At 43.9% G+C, this 24,149-nt stretch overlaps 1 protein-coding gene and 1 non-coding gene across 2 annotated transcripts in view; both read left to right on the forward strand.

The window, feature by feature from the left end:
* The window catches only part of LOC137412665 (A disintegrin and metalloproteinase with thrombospondin motifs 6), a 122,626-nt gene that overhangs the window by 29,642 nt on the left and 68,835 nt on the right, over window positions 1-24,149 (forward strand). The window contains exons 7-8 of the mRNA XM_068097954.2: window positions 9,689-9,732; window positions 10,713-10,818. Coding sequence (XP_067954055.2) covers window positions 9,689-9,732; window positions 10,713-10,818 — 150 coding nt within the window. The remainder of the gene's footprint in view (window positions 1-9,688; window positions 9,733-10,712; window positions 10,819-24,149) is intronic.
* Window positions 6,279-6,353, forward strand: TRNAT-GGU (transfer RNA threonine (anticodon GGU)). The gene has a single exon. It is a non-coding gene; the product is annotated as a tRNA-Thr (tRNA).

The following is a 24,149-nucleotide window of genomic DNA, read 5'->3' on the forward strand; positions in this document are numbered from 1 at the left end:
AGGCGGGAGAAAAGAGGAATGAAAGAGTGAAGGTGAGCAGAGAGCCGAGATTTCGGCAGTTTAACCATCAGAGGGTTGCTGGCAGATCTTGTGCGACCTGTAGGAATATTTGGGGGACAGAGCACAGAGAGAGCTGGGGGTGCAAGGCCGGAGAGGAGTCGGTAGAAGACAGAAAGACCACCTACCTGCCTGCGGTGAGTGAGTGAAAGGCCCTCAGAGATAGCTTCATCGCGGGAGATTCCAATAATTCTGAAAGCTTTGGTTTCAACAGCGTGAAGCCGAGCTAGGTGTGAGGCAGGAGCACCGGCCCATAGGGGAGAACAGTATTCCATTGAGCTGCGGATGAAAGCCTTGTATGTGGTTAGGAGCTCAGGTGTGCCGAGGAAGGACTTCGCACGACGGAGGATGCCCAGTCGGCGACTGGCTTTGGAGGCCAGCTTGGAAATGTGGTTTTCCCAAGAAAGATCATGGCAGATAGTGAGACCCAAAATCTTGAGCGACAGAACTTCTTGGAGAGGATTGTTGAGAAAGTAGATGGGAGGGTTGTCCAGTCGATCTTTCGGAGAGACATAGTAAGAGTGTGAGATTTGTCAGGATTGAAAGACATGTTCCACTTGTTTGACCAGTCTGTGATTTTGTCCAGGTCTTCAGAGAGTGAGGAGGCAGCAGACTGCCGATCTGAGGGAAGAGGAATGGAGCGGCAGAGAGTGGAGTCATCAGCAAAGAGATAGAGAGGATTTTCGAGAGAGTCAGAGAGATCATTGATGAAGACCAGAAAAAGCACACGGGGCCCAGAACACTGCCTTGGGGAACTCCAGCCTGAACAGGAAGAGGAGATGAGAGAAACCCATTCAGGGCCACACGTTGACGACGACTAGAGAGGAAGTCCGCCAGCCATGCGTGGAGATTTCCATGGATACCAAAGGAGGAGAGTTTGGTGAGCAGAGCGGGGTGCCAGACCGTGTCGAAGGCACGTGATATGTCGAGGGAGACAGCTCTAATTTCCTGTTTGGCATTGAGGACCTCCATCCATTGTTGAGACAGCAGAAGCAGCATGTCCAGAGTAGAGTGACCTGGTCTGAAACCAAACTGATGATCAGAGATCAAGCCATTGGAGAAGAGGAAAGATTTCATATCCGAAGCAATGATGGATTCCATGACTTTGCTGATAATTGGGAGAAGGCTGATTGGTCTGTAGTTGCTAGGATCTGTTTTTGCACCTTTTTTGTGCAACGCGGTGATGTTGGCTGATTTCCAAGCAGATGGCAGTTGACCTTGAGCAAAAGAGAGGGTGAAGAGAACAGAGAGAGGGTGAGATAGAGCAGCAGAGCAGGATTTTAGGACCCGTGGGCTGATGCCGTCGGGTCCAGTTGCAGAATCAGAGTCGAGGGTTGACAGAAACTTTTCCACCTTGTCAGGAGGAAAGGACACGGAGTCCAGGAGCAGCAGGGTACGACTGGGTATGGTGGGTACAGAGAGGGATGGGTTTGGGACACAAGATTTAGAGGCAAACACAGAGTTGAGGCATTCAGCTTTTTCACGTGCGGAGTCAGCTGTGTAGCCGTTTGAGGTAAGGGAGGGGATGGAGGGGGAACAAACACCAGAAACGGATTTGACCAGACGCCACCAGGATTTGGAAGAGGGAGACAGATAAGAGAGTTCGGTCTTGAGAACGGAGAGATATTGTTTCCTGGCTCTCCTGAGGGTGGACACACACTTGTTTCGGGCTTTGTGAAAGGAAATGATATTTCCTTCCGTTGGATTTGCTTTCCAGGAGACGAAGGCAAGTTGTTTCTGGGCAACAGCCTCACCACAAGATTCCGTGTACCATGGACGGGAGGAAGGGTATGACAACTGAAGACGAGATGGGATAAATCTGTGCATGAGAGAGAGCAATTTACTTTGGAAGAATTCCCAGGATGAGTTGATGTCAGAGGTGGTAGAGATGGGAGACCAGTCCAGATGATTGATGGCTGCTTGAAGACCGTGCCAGTTGGCCTGAGTGAAATGCCAGACTCGTCGACGCTGAGCAGGCTCCCTGAGGATGGTCAGAGAGATGTCCACTTTAACAAGGACATGATCAGATGATCCGATCGGAGCAGAAGAAGAGCAGCAGACATTTTCAGGGAAGTTAGTCATAACCAAGTCCAGAAGAGAAGATGTTCCGTTGACTGAGATCCGGGTCGGGAAATTGACAGATTGTGTCAGTCCCAGTGAGTCGCAGAAGTCCTTTGCTGAAGAGCCATGGCTGGTGAGAGAGGTACCCACACCCAGCCAACTGGCATGGTGACAATTGAAATCACCACATATGAGGAAGAGAGAGTTGGGATGAGTAGATAGAAGTTGGTCCATATCATCAGACAGCGAGATGTAGATGGAGTCATCACTGTTTGGTGGACGGTACAACACACATATGAACAAGAGGTGGGAGCGAAGGGGAAGCCGTAGCCAGAGCTATTCCTGGGGGTGAGGTGGAGAGAGTGCAGTGCAGGGCGAGTGAGGAAGAGAGTTTTTGATAAAGATAGCAACCCCGCCTCCAGGACGAGGCTCAGGTCTATCATACCGGAGGAGGGAGTAGCCCGGGAGAGATACTATGGAATCAGAGACATCATAAAGGAGGAAAGTTTCTGTTAAGCAGATCACGTCTGGTTTGACAGAAGCAACCTGTATGGAGAGATCAGTTAAGTTTGAACGAAGGCCCCGGATGTTTGAGGTCCATACCGTTAATGAAGAGGAAGGGGGAGCATCAGATACAGAACAGGGGGGAGGAGGGGTAGGGGAAGATGTGGAAGAGGTGGAAGAGATAGGGAGAGCTGTTGAAGGTGTGTCAGAGATTTCAGAATAGCTCGGAGAAAGGGAAGGATGGGGCGGACAAAAGGTTTGATGGTGATTGGGTGAGCCACAATGAGGTGTTATTTGAGGAGGGGGAAGAGCGAGGCAGAAGGTTGGGGGAGATGGAGGTGAGAGTTTGAAGGGGGAAGAAGCGGGGAGGACGCTTTGAGGAGGGGGAGTGAGAGGGGGGAAATTGAGAAGCAATGAGGGTGGGGAGATTTGAAGGGGAGGGGTGAGGGGGGAGTTTGGGAGGGAAGGGACAAGGGGAGGGATTTGAAAGGGATGGGATATGGGGGAGATTTGGAGGGGAGGGGTGAGGCAGGAGTCTAGGAGGGGAGGGGCGAGGGGGCGTCTTGGCGGGGAGGGGTGAGGGGGTAGTTTAGGAGGGAGGGGGCAAGGGGGGAGATTTGAAAGGGATGGGTGATGGGGAAGATTTGGAGGGGAGGGGTGATGGGGAAGATTTGGAGGGGAGGGGTTATGGGGAAGATTTGGAGGGGAGGGGTGAGATTGGATTTTTGAAAGTGTACGATTTATGGGAAACGAACATTTATTGCAAAATGAGTTTCTTGTGACCTTCGAGTTAAAAATACGTTTAAGGACGCTGGATGGAGGATGGAGTGCAGGAGAGTTTAGGGAATGTAGAAAAAAGGCACTATAGGAGATGGATATTTTTTTTGGGATGAATTGATTTGGTGAGCAAGTCGAAAGCAGCCTTTTAAAGAAGAAGAAGAAAAAGGTGTTATAAAATATGACGGAATACATAACTTGAGGGGAAAGTGTTAACATTGAAGGTTAATGAGTGAAAACTATCTGGGGAAATGGGGGAGAAACACGTGGTCGAAGAACGAACGAACGAATAAGAATGAATAAACGAATGAGAACAGAGAAGGAAATGTTTTTTTTTTTTTTTTTTTTTTTTTTTTGGGAGTTGAGATTTACACAAGGAAGTGGGCTATGGGTGAAAAGCCTGGGAATACAGAGAACGAAAGTTATTGGATCACAAACGACGGACCGCTGAGAGAAAAACAAAGCCTCAAGGTTGTACAGTGCACACTGTACAAGGCCTCAAGACACGACACGGCAAACAGACGATCAATCTATGAAAGATAAACACCAAGAAACAACCAAAGTTGCACACAATAACTTCACACACCGAAAGATAAATACAGTTTCGACAAAATACAATTGTGAACAGACTTAACTTCGAAAAACGTGGAGACCGTGTGGAGCTTCGAAAATCCCTCCCACCGTCTCCGAGATCTCGCGAGATCTGACTTGGCATTTAATATGGAATATTTTTTTTGTGGGGGTGAACTTACTTTTCAAGATGACTTAGAACCAAATGTTAATTGGAATTATGTTGCAATTATTCTAGATTTTGTTAATGTGACCTTTAAAAGAAACAAAAACCACATTTGACATTTCGAAACAAATAAATTGATCCTTGGAAGTGATGTAAACTGATATCGAACTCAATTCATGGACAGTACTGTGTTAAACTTCTGTACGTTTTCCAGAAGTATCTCTTTATTTTGCACATTATCCAATTTTTTTTTAAACAAAAACAAAAGTTAAATTACGACTGGGATTATGGACAGTAAAATTACAGTTCAGTACTTCGTGTAACCCCCACGAGCATTCAGGACAGCACGTACACGTTGAGGCATGCTGTTCACGAGATTTGCTAAGGTTTGGACAGGAATCGCTTGCCATGCAGTTACAATAGCCTGCTGCAATTCACGCACAGAGGTCGGCTGCTGGTCCAAGTGGTCGATTTGACGCGTTAATTCTGCCCACAAGTTCTCTATCGGATTCATATCCGGGGACATGGCAGGCCACTCCATATGCTCTACACCATGGTCAGCAAGAAAGTGTTGGATCATGCGAGCATGATGAGGCCGTGCATTGTCTTCTTGGAAGACAAAGTTTCCTCGAAAGGCTGCACGAGCAAATGGAAGCAATGTTTCTTCCAGAATGGCCCTGTACTTGAACTGGTTCAGGTTTCCATTCAGAACAACCAGGTCAGTTTTTCCCCCTGCATGAAAAGCAGCCCAAACGGTCACCCCACCACCTCCAGCTTGGACTCTTGGCACTATACAATCTTTGTTGTAGGCTTCATGCACTTGTCTGTGCACTCGGACGCGGCCATCTTGACGATAGACCAGAAATCTAGACTCGTCACTGAAGATCACGTGATCCCAGTGTCCTGGCTGCCATTGACGGTGCTCTCTGGCCCACTGCAATCGGTGCTGGCGGTGTTGTCTGGTCAGGCGTGGCTTTCTCAGGGGACGCCTGGCACGATAGCCTGCTTGAACCAGTCGTTGGTTGACTAGCCTTCTGGATACAGGCACATTTGTCAGTTGCTGCCACTCTGCCCTAAGCCGATTAGCTGACTTGGTACGGCCATTGCGGACTAACCGGTGCAGCTGGCGATCATCCCTCCTTGTGGTTCTGCGGGGACGTCCTGGCCTCGGTATTGGAGTAGGGACACCCCTCTGAGCATTTCGTTTCAGGATCTTTGACACCTGACCTTGAGTGATGCCATACTGCCGAGCAATAGTATGCTGTTTCATGCCGTAATTTCGTGAAGCCACCACTCCATGACAAACAGCATTGTCGAGTTGACGGACCATCTCCAGAGGAAGCGGCAATAACTTTTGGAGACGTGCAGCAGTTGTTTTCCACTAATACAGAACGCAACATCCCTTGTATACCCGACTGTGAAGCCAATCATCAAATGCACCTGTCTGTACATTTTGCCACGCCACCTGTGATATAATCCTGTTGTTGACTTCTTGCTGCGACAGACAATCAGTGACATGGGTCTTTTAACAAATAAATCACCAAAGTGTAAAAGAAACTCACCAGATTGATATACTGAGTTGAGAAAGTAAACCCAAGTCAAGAAAAAAAAATATTCCATATTAAATGCCAAGTCTGTATATGGGAAAGTTACACGCCCAGACTTTGTTTGGGGTGTAATCGAACCCACGTCTTCTGGTGAACCGTACCAGTGCTCTGCCATCTGAGCTATCTGGGCAAACCTGGCTGAGCATGCAATTTTACCACACATATGATTGCCACTCTCTTTCCATCAATGCTGCCAGGGCACTCGCTGCCAACCATAGGAGCAACCAACGGCCTGATTAAGAGAGGGTCTGGGTATGTAATTCCTAATTTCCTGGTCTGGGCATGTATTTTTGCCACATATATCAATTTAATTATTTAATCCTGTTTTTTAATGTAATTGCTTCACCACGCCCCCAGTGGTGTTTGTAATAGCGGACATGGATTTGTCCCCCCCCCCCCCCCCCCCCCATTGGAGGAAGGCCCTCTCGTGTTCAGGCCGTTGGTGATCCTATGGTTGGCAGCGAGTGCCCCGGAAGCATTGACGGAAAGAGAGTGGCAATCATATGTGTGAGAAAATTGCATGCTCAGTCAGGGTCGCCCAGATAGCTCAGATGGGGCAGAGCACTGGTATGGTTCACCAGAGGACCTGGGTTCGATTCCTGGTCTGGGCATGTAATTTTCTCACATATATCAATGCAATATAATTAACCCACATAAGCATTTGTGGTCACAAAGTCCACCCACAGTCTCGGGATAAAGCGGAAGATTGAAGACCGTCTGATTGAAGAATGGTGCAACATCCGGCAATGAAAGTTTGATCGTCTAATTTGATCAACTAGTGAGGTACCTGTGCTACACACGGGTGGGAGGCCAGAAAGGTACCTGTGCTACACACGGGTGGGAGCCAGAAGCAAACAGGCAATACAGAAATGGCAAATGCTAAAGCATGAAACCAATAAATTCCACATTCCTGTAGCACCTTCAGTCACACGTCAGACATGGACAGCAAGTTCGTGAAGGACTTCCATGAAAAACGTACCCGTTCGCAAACAAACAGGTACGTGTGTTCCATTCCCAGTCAATGGCGAATCTGCATATGGCGATCCGTGAATTCACGTTTAGAAAGTAGAAACCGTCATGGCATTTCGTCATTCACTTGAACTCGATATCTCTTTTTTCATTCCAAACAGCATAACTCCAATCACAAATTAAATAACATTAATATAAAAATAAACTTTTAACAACATTCGTGACAAAAACAAATTTAAATCCTGATGTGAAGTTCCGTATGGTTGGGTGAATACAATTACGAATTCAAAATCGTAATTGTATTCACTCAATTCCAATCATCAATTGATACTTTAACAAAACGATTAATACGATTAATGTTTAACGATTTAACATTACGATTGAATGACGGTTGTATTTGGATATTATCAAACCCGCGCATTGCCGTTATCTGTCCACTTCCGCATTCGCGGCAGGTTCATAATTGTCATCAAAATCGAAACAGTATTTGTAGAATTTCAACAAAAGCCACATCACTGTTCATATCGGTAAATATTATTCTATCGTGTTTGGAAAAACTGGAAAATTGGAAAACTTGGAAAAACAATATAGCCTATTTTATTCCCAGGGGTCCCAGGAATACCCACCCAAAATATCGTTGCGATCGGTTGAGCCGTTTTTGCGGTACCTTCGAACGGACAGACGGACATTTGGTGAATTATTTGATCAATGACAAAACGTGTACACGAGCTATCGACGACACCATGGCCAAATTCGAAATTCCTGCCCTAACCAGCAGATGGGCATTTGAAAACTTGGTAATCTGTTCTGTTCTGTATCATTAAATAACTATAATCGGGGGTTCACATAAATGGGATGCATTTAATCGTGCGCGGTAAAAAAAAACAAAAAACTAAATGTGTACTTCAAAGATGCCATGAAAGTTCAAAAGAATACTGCGCACTCCCACAAGAGGGGCTTTTGATGGAAGATTTTCTCAGCTAGTGTAGGGAAGACTCTTCCGTGATAATACTATAACCACCTTTAGAGGCCATTTTTCCCCGCAAGCGGGGGTTGGCCTTTTTCGGGGACCGTGGTTGTTGTTGTTTTTTTTTTTGGTTTTTTTTTTTTGTCCCCTTTTTGAAGCAATGTTTTACGGCCGGATGCCCTTCCTGACGCCAACCCGTGATAATACTGATATACAGTATTGTACTGTGATTTCAAAATTTAAGTGTACAAAATGAAGTTTACAAATTGCTAACAGGGTATGCTTACACATTGTGAAAGCAATAGCAAACCGTGCTTCGTACGAAGGTACATAATAAATAGAAGCTTTATGATTATAAGCAAACATCACTTTTTTATTTATTTATTAATTTATTAATTATCAGCTGGTGTTGGCCTAATGGTTATGGCGGCGGGCTTGGGATCCTAAGGTCCTGAGTTCGAATCCGGTTGAATTAACGCCTGGTGGGGTTGAATCAGCCTGTCTCATCCTTCCGAGGTCGGCAAAATGAGTACCGGATAACTGGTTAAAGAGAGGCATTGCATCAGCGGCAGAACCACCCACCCATTTATTTATTTACGGACGGTTTTTACGTAAATTTTCATTGAGATGTTTATTTCACAGTTTACAGTTATAGAAATTACAATTGTCAAATACTATAGATATTGAGTCGACTGAATTTCCAACAAACAGGATAAATCTGCAGATTTCCTCTTCAGGTGACATTTCATCTGTGACCTTCAGACTTCAGGCTTAAGTGCCCAACAATACCCATTCCCCCCTCCTCACTCCTGATTCCCTCTGAAAAGCACAATGTTGAACCAGTCTGAACCGCATGTATGAAGTACACATTGGAACTCGATCTTTTTTTCTTCTTTTTTTTGTATACAAGATCGAGGCTTGTTTAAGAGCTAACATCAATCACCAAACAAAAAAAAACGGACACACAAAACATACAATAAAGGGAGTGGGAGACGAGATGGGGAGAGAGAGGGAGGCACACAAGTACATACAGCAGAGAACAGGGACATCGAGAGATCTGTGGGAGGGAGAGGGCTTGGGGGGAGGAGGCACGGGAAGGCGGGGGAATTCATATTAGACAAATTGACAAACAAAATCGAAGATTATTGAAAAGGGAATGCTTTATTATTATTTTTTTTTCCCAAGTGATCTTGGGCTTTTCGGAAGCTTGCACATGCATCACATTAATAACGAAGAAATTGCTCAATAATGGACAAACACCGATAGTACAAGAGACTTAAACCTGGGTGCCATGCATCATTACTCAGAGAGAGGCTCAGGTGGGAACGTTACCATGCCAACACAGAAACCCCACTTTTATTCAACTCTTCAATAAAACAGGGGAAAAATTGGGGAAACTACGAATGAAATGTTGATATAAAATTGTGATTCTGTACCCAGCAAGCCAATTCCCACACCCGACTTCCAGTGCAAGGTTCTGTGTATACCGCTGTCATGGTGATAGCGCATGCTCCTCTTTGACCTTTTGTTCCACATCAATGCACAATTTTGCAAACATTGCCTGAGCTTTGGATCTCTCTCCAATATGAGCATTCCAAGCGGATGACAGATAAACGTTTTCAAGTAACGAATTATTATTTGGCAAGGCTGTGTCATATGTTCACATGCCTCTTAGGTCATGGTAAACAATTGGTAAAAAACAGAGGAATTGTGTATGTTACTATGGCTACACTGCCAATAGGCAGTGCTTTCCCTGTGAATGATAGAGGTGGTTTGGGCAGATTGAGGAGGATAAAGTCTTACAAAAAATTTTAAAACACAATATGTCATTCTGTCTACATGGTGGCGAAGTTTTTTAAGTCAGAATTTAGTAATTACATGAAGTTTCAGCCAATTTTGTGATTTAGGTTTGTGTATGTCAGCTTCACCAAAAAGCTCTTCTTATTTGAAAGTAGATAACAATCAGTGAGCACAGTATTTCAAAATGCTATTCTGTTTGTTTTCATACAGACATGACATATGCAGCTACAAAAACAAGCCGTGTGGGACTCTAGGTATGTTTTTGTTGAAACTTCATAAAGTTTCTAAATATTTAATCAGAATGAAAACTGGTAGAATATAAGGAAATGTATTATATGGACAGGGTGGTACACCTGCATTACATCACAAAGTGTCCTATCCCTCAAGATTGACTTTAAGCTGGGTGTTCCATCTGCTGCTGTTCACTGATGGACATTAGCAATCCCATGATGTCTTTCGCCAAAGATTAGGCGAGTTTTCGCCAGCACCCTAAACAAATTCCTAATTCTTCAAAAACAAATATTCACACCCTTCAGATGATTCACTCAAGTTGTGAACGTATTTCAAAAGCCCATTCAAGCCCATATCCCATCACTTTTTCTACAACCACAACTAAATGTATAATTCTAAATCTTTCCAAAATATCCCACATTCGGTGTATTCCATTAGGTGACAAAATTCCGGATGTCCGAGAGGTACACACACTCACCTTTAGGCTATCTAGCCTGGATTTGAATCCCGACACAGATATAAACTGTCATCCTGGTGTTTCACAGGCAGTGTGATTCATAAAGGTGTGTGCCGTCCCTCTGATGGACGTTAAACTGGACGTCCTGTCTGCCAGCATTACTGGTGAACATTAACTATCCCACGGTGTGGTTCCTGAAGAATAGGGGAGTCATCACCATACCGTGGCTAAATTCCAAATTCCTACCTGGACTGTGAGTAACAAGTGGTAGTTCATTTACACAAGGTTACATTGCTTGTTATCTTAGAATGAGGTTGCTTTCTTGGCAGCAGCTTCTGCACTATAAACAAATTGACCAGGTAGTTTGCCTTTTCTTCTTCAGATACGAAGGGCAACCAATTATATGGACATTAATGGCCAAATAAGTAATTATTTAAAAAATGAAACACGAGCAATTTATCTTTCTGAATATTTGTCAGCACCAAGAAGTTTTAATCATGCTATTGATCACTTTCCTTTGCATGATCTCTGACATTCCCCTGGCAGGTTTAGCACCTGTTGGTGGGATGTGTGAACCTGAGCGAAGTTGTAGCATCAATGAAGACCTTGGCCTCGCTTCCGCCTTCACTATTGCTCATGAAATGGGCCACAAGTGAGGTTTAGTCATCAAGAAAATTGATTTTTTTTTCCTTCGCAGTACGTTTTGTTCAAAATCATTGGTTTCGAACCAACCGATAGCATTATGATCAGATAAAAATGAAGATGATGACGAAATGACAATGGTCCCAAAAACATGATAAAACAAGAAAGAGCAATCGGAGATTGCAAACCCTCGCCAGGATGTATTTTCAGTGGTTTTTAAGGCTTTTGTGTTAAAACAAATATGGCGGCAGAACCACGTGACCGATGACGTCATCATTGTTTTTTTCAATATTTTTTTCAAGCAAGATTATGCTCAAGAAATTTCATCTTGATCGGATGAAGTATTGTACTTGTCGAATTATGACGTCATGATGGAGGCACCTATTTTTAATTTTTTTTATGTATACAGGATCGAGGCTCGTGAAAGAGCTAACATTTATCACACAAAAAAATCAAAAGCGACACACAAAGTATATAATAAGGGGAGCGGTAGACAAGATGGGGAGAGAGGGGGAAGCACACAAACACAACATTTGAGAGCAGGGACATCGGGAGATCTATGGGAGGGAGAGGGCTTTGGGGGAGGTGGCGTGGGAAGGGGTGGAGGAGGGGGGGTTGGGTGGGAGAGGTATAAAACACATGGACACTGCTAGGACTTCCAGGAAAGTAGTCGGTATTTCAAAAAAGTGGATCTGGAGTGAAATTAGCAGGGGTAGAAAAGACCAAGGTTTTGGATGGGAGAAGATAAGAGATGGTGGTGAACAGCTGTTTTAAAAACCTGGAGGGAGGAGTGGGATTGAAGAGAGTGAGGGAGTTTATTCCACAGGCGGGAGAAAAGAGGAATGAAGCAGTGAAGGTGAGCAGAGAGTCTTGATTTTGGCAGTTTAACCATAAGAGGCTTGCAGGCGGATCTTGTGTGACCTGTAGGAATATTTGAGGGACAGAGCCCAGAGAGAGCTGGGGGAGTAAGGCCGGAGAGGAGTCGGTAGAAGACAGAAACATCACCTACCTGCCTGCGGTGAGTGAGTGAAAGGCCCTCGGAGATAGCTTCATTGCGGGAGATTCCAATGATTCTGAAAGCTTTGGTTTCAACAGCGTGAATACGAGCTAGGATTGAGGCAGGAGCACTGGCCCAGAGGGGAGAACAGTATTCCATTGAGCTGCGGATGAAAGCCTTGTATGTCGTGAGGAGCTCAGGTATGCCGAGGAAGGACTTCGTATGACGAAGGATGCCCAGTTGGCGACTGGCTTTGGAGGCCAGATTTGAAATGTGGTTTTCCCAGGAAAGATCATGACATATAGTGAGACCCAAAATCTTGAGTGACAGAACTTCTTGGAGAGGGTTTTTCAGAAAGTGGATGGGAGGGTTGTACAGTCGGTCTTTTCAGAGAGATATAGTGAGATTTGTCAGGATTAAAGGACATGTTCCACTTGTTTGACCAGTCTGTGATTTTGTCCAGGTCTGCAGAGAGTGAGGAGGCTGCAGACTGCCGATCTGAGGGATGAGGAATGGAGCGGCAGAGAGTAGAGTCATCAGCAAAGAGATAGAGAGGATTTTCAAGAGAGTCGGAGAGATCATTGATGAAGACCAGAAAAAGCACAGGGCCCAGAACACTGCCTTGGGTAATTCCAGGCTGAACAGGAAGGGGAGATGAGAGAAACCCATTCAGGGCCACACGTTGAATGTGACTGGTGAGAAAGTCTGCAAGCCATGCATGGACATTTCCATGGATACCATAGGAGGAGAGTTTCATGAGCAGAGCTGGGTGCCAGACTGTATTGAAGGCACATGATATGTCAAGGGAGACAGCTTTAATTTCCTGTTTGTCATTTAGGACCTCCATCCATTGTTGAGACAGCAGAAGCAGCATGTCCAGAGTAGAGTGACCAGTTCTGAAACAAAATTGATGATCAGAGATCAAGCCATTGGAGAAGAGGAAAGATTTCATATCCGAAGCAATGATGGATTCCATGACTTTGCTGATAATTGGGAGAAGGCTGATTGGTTTTTCGTTGCAAGGATCTGTTTTTGCACCTTTTTGTGTAAAGCGGTGATGTTGGCTGATTTCCAAGCTGATGGCAGATGACCTTGAGCAAAAGAGACGGTGAAGAGAACAGAGAGAGGGAGTGAAAGAGCAGCAGAGCAGGATTTTAGGACCCGTGGGCTGATGCCGTCAGGTCCAGTTGCAGAATCAGAGTCGAGCGTTGACAGAAACTTATCCACCTTGTCAGGAGGAAAGGACACAGAGTGCAGGAGTAGTTGGGTATGACTAGGTACGGTGGGTACAGAGAGGGATGGGTTTGGGACACAATATTTAGAGGCAAACACAGAGTTGAGGTATTCAGCTTTTTCACGTGTGGAGTCAGGTGTGTAGCTGTTTGAGGTGAGGGACGGGATGGAGGGGGAACAAACACCAGAAACAGATTTGACCAGATGCCACCAGGATTTGGAAGAGGGAGACAGATAAGAGAGTTCAGTCTTGAGAGTGGAGAAATATTATTTCCTGGCTCTCCTGAGGGTGGACACACGCTTGTTTTGGGCTTTGTGAAAGGAAATGAGATTTCCTTCCTTTGGATTTGCTTTCCAGGAGGCGAAGGCCACTTGTTTCTGGGCAACTGCCTCACCACAAGAATCCGTGTACCATGGACGGGAGGAAGGGTATGACAACTGAAGACGAGATGGGATAAATCTGTGCATGAGAGAGAGCAATTTACTTTGGAAGAATTCCCAGGATGAGTTGATGTCAGAGGCGGTGGAGTTGGGAGACCAGTCCAAATGATTGATGGCTGCTTGAAGACCGTGCCAGTTGGCCTGAGTGAAATGCCAGACTCGTCGTCGCTGAGGAGGCTGTCTGAGAATGGTCAGAGAGACGTCCACTTTAACAAGCATATGGTCAGATGAGCCGTTTGGAGCAGAGGAAGAGCAGCAGACGTTTTCAGGGAAGTTAGTCATAACCAAGTCTAGAAGAGAAGATGCTCTGTTGACTGAGATCCGGGTCGGGAAATTGACAGATTGTGTCAGTCCCAATGAGTCACAGAAGTCCTTTGCTGAGGAGCCTATGACATAATCATTAACATATTTTGTTCCCCATGGTGAATTCTTTACAATGAGGCATGTCTCAATTTATTTCCAATGCAGCGCTTTCAGAGATATAGAGGTGCAAATGTTTTCTGTTTTTCCAAGATGGCGGCCGAACCACGTGACCGATGATGTCATCATTATTATTTTTTTCTCCACCAATTTATGCCTACATGACGCTCAATAAATCTCATCTTGATAGGATGAAGTTTTGTGCTTGTCTAATTATGATGTCATAATGGAGGCACCTATGACATCATCATTAACATATTTTTTTTCCACATGGAGAGTTCTTTACAATGTAGTCCAGGAGCCAGTTTTCAAGAGAGGCCGAGAAAATGAGTTTCGTGCAACACCCACGACACAGTTGGTTTGTCATTTCAGGGTGCTTGGGATACATCTGTAGAACAAATCCAGCCCTGATGTACAGTTACATTGTGGCAGCAACAATAAATGGCAGCCACTTTTCTATTAAGGGGGTCACGTAAAGCTCGAAATTGACGATTTTGGGGGGGTATTTTTGTTTATTCAGCTCTTCCAATAGGGATTCTTGAACATTATAATTAAAAGGATAGTGGGAAGTATGAGGGGATTTTCGTCATGCTGTTCAAGTATGATTTAAAAAATATATTATTATTATACCCAAAACACACAAAATCGCTGAAATATGTAGTTTTTGCTTTTCGACTGTAATTATGCAATATCATCTTTATGTTGTTCAAATGCGGTTATGGTTGTAATATGATATATCTTTATGATCTTTTCAAGAAACAAAATTGGACAATCCTTAAGTAAAGTCAAAAATATAGATTTCATTTCCCCTTAAATCATCAACCCCACTCCTGTTATGATCAAAAGTCCACAAGTAATCTCAGCAAAAATATCTCACCAGGTCAAATCTGGCTGCGTATCATAACCATAGTCATTCACTGAACATTACAATGTTAACATATAACTGTTATTTGTTGTATTATTAAAATAAACACATATTTTGCTACTGAATCATCCTCTAAGTGGTATAAAATCACGAAAATGTCATCATTAATCTTCCTCATCATCATCTTCTGAGTCGCTTGTGGTAGGTTCTTTGTTTGGGTTTTTGCATTGTTCACCTCCCATGCAAGTGCAGGCTTCTGTGCATGGCATGTTATTGTTCTTGCAGGCACATACGTGGCTGCGTTGACATGCAGACATTTTACACTTGCACGCGGTCAGCTCAACTAGTCCAACTGGAGCAGGCTCTTTTATCATGAGGGTGGGCTGGAGAGTTCCATCTTCGATGTTCCATCTATTACCATCTGGCTTTGGTCGTGCTTGGTTGGAGAGCAATGACTTCTTCCAGATGAATGACTGATAGTTAGCTCCATAAATGTGTTGCCTAATACTGTCAGATGTTGGTGGTAGGCATTCACTCTTCTGCCTTTTCTGGCAGAACATCCAATATCTGATTTCGTCCGCCGTGTCACCTGCTGCCTGAGCTGTTGTGTACAGGGAGCATATGAACCGTTCACAAGCACGGACAGTAAACTCTGTCGGTGGGATATTATCTCCCAGTTGTGACACTTTCTGTTGGTGGTCTTTACCGTCCTGAAGTTTCCTCAAAGCTGTCTTTTTACCAATTCCACTGAAGGCACTCGTCATGTCACTTCCTGTTAGTGCATGCAATGATGGGAGTGCTTTGCATACTTCTGGACCAATGGCCAAGACTATTTCGTGGATTGGTATGTGTCGTAACCTTTGCTTTATTCCAGTACGAAACCAAAGTTTTTGGCATCTCATTGTGGCGTACATGTGTATGCATATGACTGCAACGTCAGTATCTGGTGATTGCACGATCACCTGTGGGTGGTCATATGACGCATTGTGAGCATGCAGAAGAAGCCTGGTGTCTGCCTCTTTGTGGTCAGACTCCAGAGGTGAGTTTAGTCACATGCCCTCTTACGATCAGCTTGCACTCCTTTCCGTTCTTGAAGCCACCACCGAGGACCAGCTGATTGCCTGGTGCTAGTTTTTCTGGTGCAGTTTGGCACCATCGATCACATAGGAATGCACATAGATTTGCTTTGTTGTTTGGATTAAGTATATATTTGTCCCATTGTTTAGGTAGAGGTGTACTGGGTCCCAATATCTGAATCTCCAGTTCTGTAGAAGACCCTCGTCGCATGCGTTCTCCGGTCTTGATAGAGTAATGGTGATCGTAGCGATCAAAGACCACATCTACCCTGTTGCAGCCATTCTTCCCAAATGGTGCTGATATCAGATCATAATACTTCTCGGCCAATTGGCCAAATGTCTTAGTGCCGCCAGATTTCACCATTTGGACCAATGCCATCGCATCAATGACATTAGCAGTGGGTAGTGGTGCTTCATTATATGGAAGATTTGGCAACACATCAGCTTTTGTTTCCAACTCTGCTAGCAGATCACTCTTCACATTCTTACGCATACTGCCGTCAGAATGTGCCAATGCATAAGGCACAGATGATAGTTTATGTGCGAGGACTTCCTTGAGGTTGACATCACGTGCTTTAACAACAATGAGTAATCTGCCAAAGATATCTCGATCTGCACTGTCGGCAGCTGTCTTGTCTTTTGCTGATTTCATCGTCTTTTTCTTTGCCATTGATGCAAATGTCATGATATTCATGTGTGGCAGTGTGTCCCAGAACCCCTTCTCATTTGTGTCGAGGCGTTTGGTAACAAACTCTTTCAGTTGCTCCTGTCCAATATCTCATGCTGTCACTAGATGCATTGCAACAGCTTGTGGGAGCATCACACCTGATATGATGTTAATGAGGGGCTGACACTCATCTCCTTCAAGAGTATCAGTGTCGAACGGATTTGTTGCAAGGCCAGATTTGAATATAGACATCAGCTTCTGGACATCTTCTTCGTCTCTCTTTCGCCTGGCCGCACCAGTTTCTTTGTGTGTTCCGATTCTGTCACTGTCTTGAATATCACACATCTCCTTTGTTGCCGATGTAATTGCTGCTCGCTCATGGCTTGTCAAGAACCATCTGTCTAGGACCTGTTGCTTCAGGGTGATACCTACAATCCCCCCTCTCTTCTTAGAGTCAAGGTTGATGGACTGCTCCAGAGCCATGTCAGTCCAGACACGACTAAATGGCTGGCTGGATCTACATACAGCGTGGTTGCCCTTCATGAACTCTTCGTGTACTCCAGGAAACTTCTCTGGTAGTTGATGCATGTCACAAAGGTATATGGGGAGCCATCGTGAGTAATTTGTTCTGTCCAATGTCCATACAATAGAAGTATGAAGTCATCCTAGCTACAGTCGCCAAGTGTAACTCCCAGCATCCTTCTCTCTCAGCACGAATGAATTCAAGAAGCAACTGCACCATCTCGATGTAGGTGTCCCAGAAGGAGAAGAGGTGTGACGCTGTCTTCCCTAGGATAGGATACAACAACATTTTATTTAGGATTGGTATACAAGGTAAGTAAAACATTTGATTTCAGTACGCTATTGAAGATCGAAAGAAATGATGTTGAAGATGACACCAAAATCATGTCAACACTTAGGTGTCCAGATATTACACACTTTACCTGCCGTTCTGAAGAGTGACATCAAGTTTTGGACATCCCTCATATCATCACAGACTGTCTGACAACTCTCACGGAGACTGCCCGCATCATTCAGGTTTAAGGAATCCTTGCAAGCATGGATGTGTGTGGTGATAGTTTCGTCATCCACACCAGTATCGTCGTGTCGTTGGGATAACCACTTGCACTGTCCCTCCCATTGTAACCTCACCATGGCTTCCATGACCAGCTTATGACCTCGAACACCACAGTTGCAAGATTTCCCCTTAAGTAGATTTGCTGCCGTGTTACTTCCATAGGTGCCTGATTCAACAAGAAGGTCTGCCAGTCCCGAATCCTCAAACAACTTCCCAATCACTGCAAGGTCGTTGAGTGCGACATGAAACCCGCCCATTCTGATGACTGTGTCATCAAACTCATCGGGTTGTCGCCATTGTATTTCTTTAGCTTTCATGTAGATTGCCAAGTCGAACGTTATGACACTGTACTCTTGGCCCAGACTGGACATCATCTTCTGTACCTGTTTCATCACAGTGTACACGGTACTAGGTTCGGTGGATGAACCATTGATCATGGGGCAGTAACCAACTTCAGTGATGGATGGTGACACACAAGATACCATGGTGTTGAACCCACTCCAGCCTGGAACTGTCTGTTGATCAGCGTCCATGGGACTGAGCTCAACTTCGAACAGCTTGGTCGGAAGCATACGCACCAATGTCCATGCCAGATCCATTTTGCTAGCATTGTCATCCAGGTAACTTCCACTGGTGTACCACTCTTGTTTGACTGCATTAAGAAATGGTGTGACTGCTGGTTTTTTTCCATAGGTACTGCATTCCAGCATGGCTTGGCATGCTGCTGGGTTATCTAATGTGCGTCGTTTTCCTGAGTAGTCTGCATATGACTTCCTCTGTGGTTGTGGACCAAACTGTCCCTGCTGATAGAACACAAGAGTTGTGGCATGGGTTGTGTGCTGATCATCTAAGGTTTCTTAATTTATATCATTGTTGTCAGCAGCTGCTTGTATGAACACACCTGGCCAGATGTTTAATGGGGTGACAACATCCAGAAGATTGGACTTGGCAACAACTTCCATAGCTAGGCTGCTATCGACTGCTTCAACTTCTTCATAAGATGAACAGTGGCCCATGCGGTTGAGTATGTTGATGACGTTTCGAACCAGTCAGGTGGCGTACTGACATGGCGAGACTTACATGCTTGGGTGTTTTTACTCTGCCATGTAAAGCGCTGTGTACAATATCTTGGCGAAGCACTATAACATGACGTTCATCTACTGCATTAGGGTTATCCTCAGTGTATGGTGGTGGAGCCGATTCCTTGCAGATGACACAGCGCAGGAAGTTATATAGACTTTCTGGTAGCATGTCCTTGGACCTCCTCAGATTTAGTTCATTAAGACTCAATGGGCGAATTTGGATACCTGCACAGTCCTTCAAATCGGTCCTGATGATCTGAGCAGCATGGTAAATGGTGCTCATCGGCCCAGCGTCTGCATCGTCATGGGTAACGTATGCTGTATCAGTAGTTGCAGTTTGTCTCTCTTTCAAATGAGCGGCGTTGATAACTTCACATAGTGAGATCTTGCTGGAGTATACCAATTGGGATTTGCTTCGATCCTGCTGTTGATGAAAAACCACACTGTCCTTGAAGTGATTCTGGAGCCTTAGCTTGAGTCTCTGGCTGGTATAGCTATCTGCTGTTTTAACATCCATACCTGTCAGAATAGTCTTGTACTTTGCAAGAAGGCTGGTGAGCTCAGAAGCCTTTCCTCGCTGGATGCCTACTTCAACTGAGGACATGAGCTTGGTAAAGGCATCTGAATAGACATCTTCTGTGCGCTTCTCTTCCTTGTATGCATGGTACTTGAGGTTCGCTTTGCTGGTATACTGAGCTTCACATGGGTTGTGGTATTTAGCCTCAGCAGCTATCAGGTCAATGCCACCTATCTTGGTAAGCATGTCGTCGTCTCCCTTTACATATGCTGATTGCTGTATTGCGGTACACGCATCAAACGTTGTAATAGTGTACAGTACCTTGCTCTTTCCATGGTACTTGCGTTGACAGAAGAGACACAACGACCAGTCCACAGCAGGTGATGAACTTTTCAGCCGGGTTGTACTTTCGTCAACGTCCTTCAAACAGCAATCCTCTGCTGGCTTTCCATGGACATACTTAAGATTGTGTGAGCTGGTGTACGACTGGTAACATGCACGATGCGACTGGTAACATGCAGTTTCCATAGTGTGCAACGTTTCAATAGAAGTCTCGAGACGTTGGTAGGTTTCATCACGTCTGTATTTTGCAGCTGATACAAACTTTGCAATTCCTTCATCACCTGCTTTCCTTAAATCTGAAGCCGTGCTTGTTTGGCAGATGATGCATTTTTTCCAATCGATTAGTTTCATGCGTTTTTGTGGTAGAAGTGGGAAAGATTCCTCTGCACTACTCTCGCTCGCCATGCTTAGGTTGTTATGTTCCTTGCTTCTTATTCAGACAACTGCAAAATACAAAGTGCAGTTTCATGTTACAACAACAATATGATATTTCATCACATCAATACTATTTCAACGCATAGACAACTGTGTAAAATGTTTTGATAGCAAAATATTTGGAAATTTCGGGAATTCCTCGAATTAGGCGATATTATTTTTGCATAATTATATGAACAGCTATGACATGCGAAATATAAAACTATTTTATAACATACACCTATAGATGTCTCATACTCATGAATGAAACTTTCACAACAAAATTGGATGTATTTTGCCTGTCGGGGCTAAGAGAAAAAATAAATAAATGAAATCCGTCAAAATCTCAGATTTACGCCTCGGACACCACCCCCCTCATAGAAAAGTGGCTGCCATTTATTGTTGCTGCCACAATTCAACTGTACATCAGGGCTGGATTTCTTCTATAGATGTTCCCCAATCACCTGGAAGTGACAAACCAACTGTGTAGTGGGTGTTGCACGAAACCATTTTGAGCAGATTCTGGCTCCTGGACTAATGAGCCACATCTCAATTTTTTTTTCTATTCAGCGCTTTTGGAGGTGCAACTTTTTGGGGTTTTTCCAAAATGGCGGCCGAACCCCGTGACCTATGGCGTCAAAATTATCATTAAAAAATTATACAGCTGGAGTTGCACCTATGGTGAAAATTTCCTGTCAATCGGACCAACGGTTGCAGACAAAATCATATTTATTCTGTGCGAATAAACAGACAGACTAACGGACTCAAATACAATACCCTCTCCTCAGGCGAGGGAAAATAAGTACAAAAAGTTTTAATTAAAACAAAAGCCGCGTCGATGTTACACAATGCCTAGATGCAGCTGTGCCTATAATGTCGATGTTATAGGCACAGGACATTCCTATTGATTCGATTACTTGATGTTATTTTTGTGCAAAGTGAAAATATATCTTGGCACTTTCCCGTGTGTGGCGACGAATTTTTAATATATCTCGGCATTTTCCCATCTGTTATTTCAGGCGGTGTATGACTGACCATGCCGCGATTAAAAAAATATATATCTCGGCAATTTCCCGTGTGTGGCGACACGTGAACGAAGCTATGCTCCTCTCTCCACATTATTGTGACGACGTATAAATTAAATATTTCATCGTGACGATTGTCATCAAATGGACGAATTTTTAATATATCTCGGCATTTTCCCGTCTGTTATTTTGGGCGGTGTATGACTGACCATGCTGTGATTGTAAAAAAAAATATCTCAATGGACTTGAAGTTGCAGGCCTTTGAGAATTCATTTCGTTCTATAAAGGGCAACTTTCATCAGATTTTCTTCCCGTTTTTTTTCAACCGAGTCTAAAACTATGTTAGCGACTGTGAAAAATGAAATGATATATCGAATTTGATTTCAAATAAAACTGTGTGAGAGAGGAAGACACCACTGGCCTACAAAACAGGCCTCAAAGCTATGCGAGTTAATAAAATGGTGGATATTTGTTTATATGAAGCCTCTCCCAAAATGGGTGGAGCTATGGTTCCCAGAATGGGTGGAGCTTTGAGGTTTTGTCTTCTCTGCAAGAACAAGAAGAAGAAGAACAAGAAGAACAACAACAACAGCAGAGGGCACTCTATTAGCAGCGTCTGCGACGCGGCTAAAAGTTATGATCATATTCAATTTGTAAATAGTGGTGAATCTGGTGAAACATACATAGACATTTATAATATGACTAACCCACCCCCCAGAGAGATGGCGTTTAGCAATCACGTGTGTGTGTGTGTGTGTGTGTGTGTGTGTGTGTGTGTGTGTGTGTGTGTGTGTGTGTGTGTGTGTGTGTTGTTTGACCAGCCCATAACTTTTTTTTACTATTTTGAAAGCTTTTGTCATGAAATTTGCTTGCAACATGCCTTTATTGTGAGAATGTGTAGAATTTAATTAACAATTGGGTCAAAATGTGAAAGGGCAAAGTTTATAGTAACTATAAATAGCCCTTATTAGCCCTGCCACAGCGCGTCAAGCATGAGATGCCCCGATTTCCGTGTTTCTTCATTTATTTACCATTGAGCTTCAGTGTATCTGTCCAGGCCATAATATTTTTACCAATTGAGCTTTTCACATTAAATCTTCAATAAACGTTTATTATAAGAATATGGAGAAGACAAATTAATACAACAGCAACAACAACAGGCATTTTAAGGCCACTTTCCCTGCTAAAGCGGGGCTTAGCCTTGCGGTCCCCATGACAATATTCTCCATTTTGCCCTATTTTCTGCATCTCCCCTCGTTAACACCCTTGCCCGCATTTCTTCTTCCACCATATTTAGCCAAGTCTTTCTCGGTCTTTCCCGTCCTCTACTTCCTTCTACCTTCATTTCCATCACTCTTCTCAACCAGTCACTTTCATCCTTCCTCAACACATGACCAAACCATCTCAACCTGTTGCTCTTCACAGCATCAATCACAGGCTCTATTCCCATCATCTTTCGCAATTCATCATTTGTCTTCCTCTCTCTGAACGATACTCCACACATCCACTGAACCATTCGCATTTCCACCCTTTCCAGCCTTCGTTGCTGCTCTACGTTCATTACCCATGTCTCGCTCCCATAAATCATAACACTTCTCACACATGCAGCATACACCTTTCCTTTCAGCTTCAACGACACTCCCCTCCTCAACAGCATGCCACTCCGTTCCCGAAACTTCTTCCATGCACATCTCACTCTAGCAACCGTTGCCGAGTCTGATCCACCTTCTCTATTCAGCACGTCTCCGAGGTAGCAAAATGTTTTCACACCTTCCAGCTTCATGCCGTCTCCAAGATCCAACTCAACATTTCCTCCATCTGCAGCTCCCTCTGTGCACACCTTACATTTGAATGTAGCTGCCACACTGGTTAATGACCCTCACAGACAACTACATTTTTGATGAACCCACTCAGCGCACATTGCATTAATAATTTATTTTAATGTAAATGTACAAAATAAATGTACAATTTATTTTACTGTCGTTTTCGTCTCGTTTGGATCAAGTACAAAGCAGACGTTTCACCAGATTTGCATTTTGAGATGATTTCTAGTTATGATTTTTACTTCCGCCATTGAAGGTGGATGGATGTTGTTTTCACTCCTGTCTGTTTGTGAACAGGATATTTCAAAATTCTTTACCATTGAGAGATAGATATGGCAAAAACGATATGTAGCAAGATATCTCAAAAAGTTGCAACGGATACAGATGAAACTTGGTGTGAAGGTTGGGTATGTCACAAGGAAGAATGAATCTCTTTTGGTAAATATTTGAATCCGGATCAGAGGACTTTTAAGTGATTCTTCACTATTGAGTGATAGGGCTAAAACCGATATATAGCTTCGCTATTTCAAAAAGTTGTGGACAGATTATGACAAAACTTGGTTAATGAGTTGGATTGATGTCAAAACAAGCCAATTTGGTTTTGGTTGAAGTCCCCATCCATATCTGGCAGTGGGATACAAAACATAAACTGTTCAGTCAGGCGGAGGTATGCTCTCTACGGAGTGCCGTTCTAGTTTTTTTCTGTATTCCACTTACGACTAAGAGCAAACATAATAACGTTGAAAGGTTCTTTATGCGAATCAAGTTTCAGATATCTGTATATTGGTGGGATTACATGCTGCCGACGTATTTCTTTTAAAGTTTTTACAAAAGTTTTGAACCTCCTCCATGGTTATCATCTTCCTCTCCCTTCTCCCCCCTCTTTTATTTATAACTATCCTTCATCCTCTTCTTCCCAGCATCCCCAACCTCCCTTTTCCACCTTCTTCTGCCGTTTCCCTTTCCTTTTCTCAATTTTATTTTTTAAATATTGTCGTGTGACTACCCGTGGTGAAGACCGTAGGGCAGCACGGAAGGCCAAGCGAGCTTTTACTCTGAAGCGTTCAGTTCAAATGCAGACTTTATATATACGCGGAGGAAGGAAGGGGATGGAGAAGGGTCTTACCTGTGGTCGACCGGAAGTTCCCAATCCTGCAATAAATAAACTCAAACAAAAACGGATTTATAAATGTACAAAAATAACAAAAGGATTTATTAAAAGAAAATACCGATAACAAGAAAACGTGACGGTAAAACTAAATTCCTATCGGATCCTCCACACCAGACTTAAACACAGACGAGGGATAAAATAACGTTGGAAAAGAATGGTGTGATGATTTAGTCTACTTAACTCTGATCAC

Source organism: Myxine glutinosa, chromosome 1 (assembly GCF_964187855.1).
Source record: "Myxine glutinosa chromosome 1, kmMyxGlut1.1, whole genome shotgun sequence".
Lineage (NCBI taxonomy): Eukaryota > Metazoa > Chordata > Myxini > Myxiniformes > Myxinidae > Myxine > Myxine glutinosa.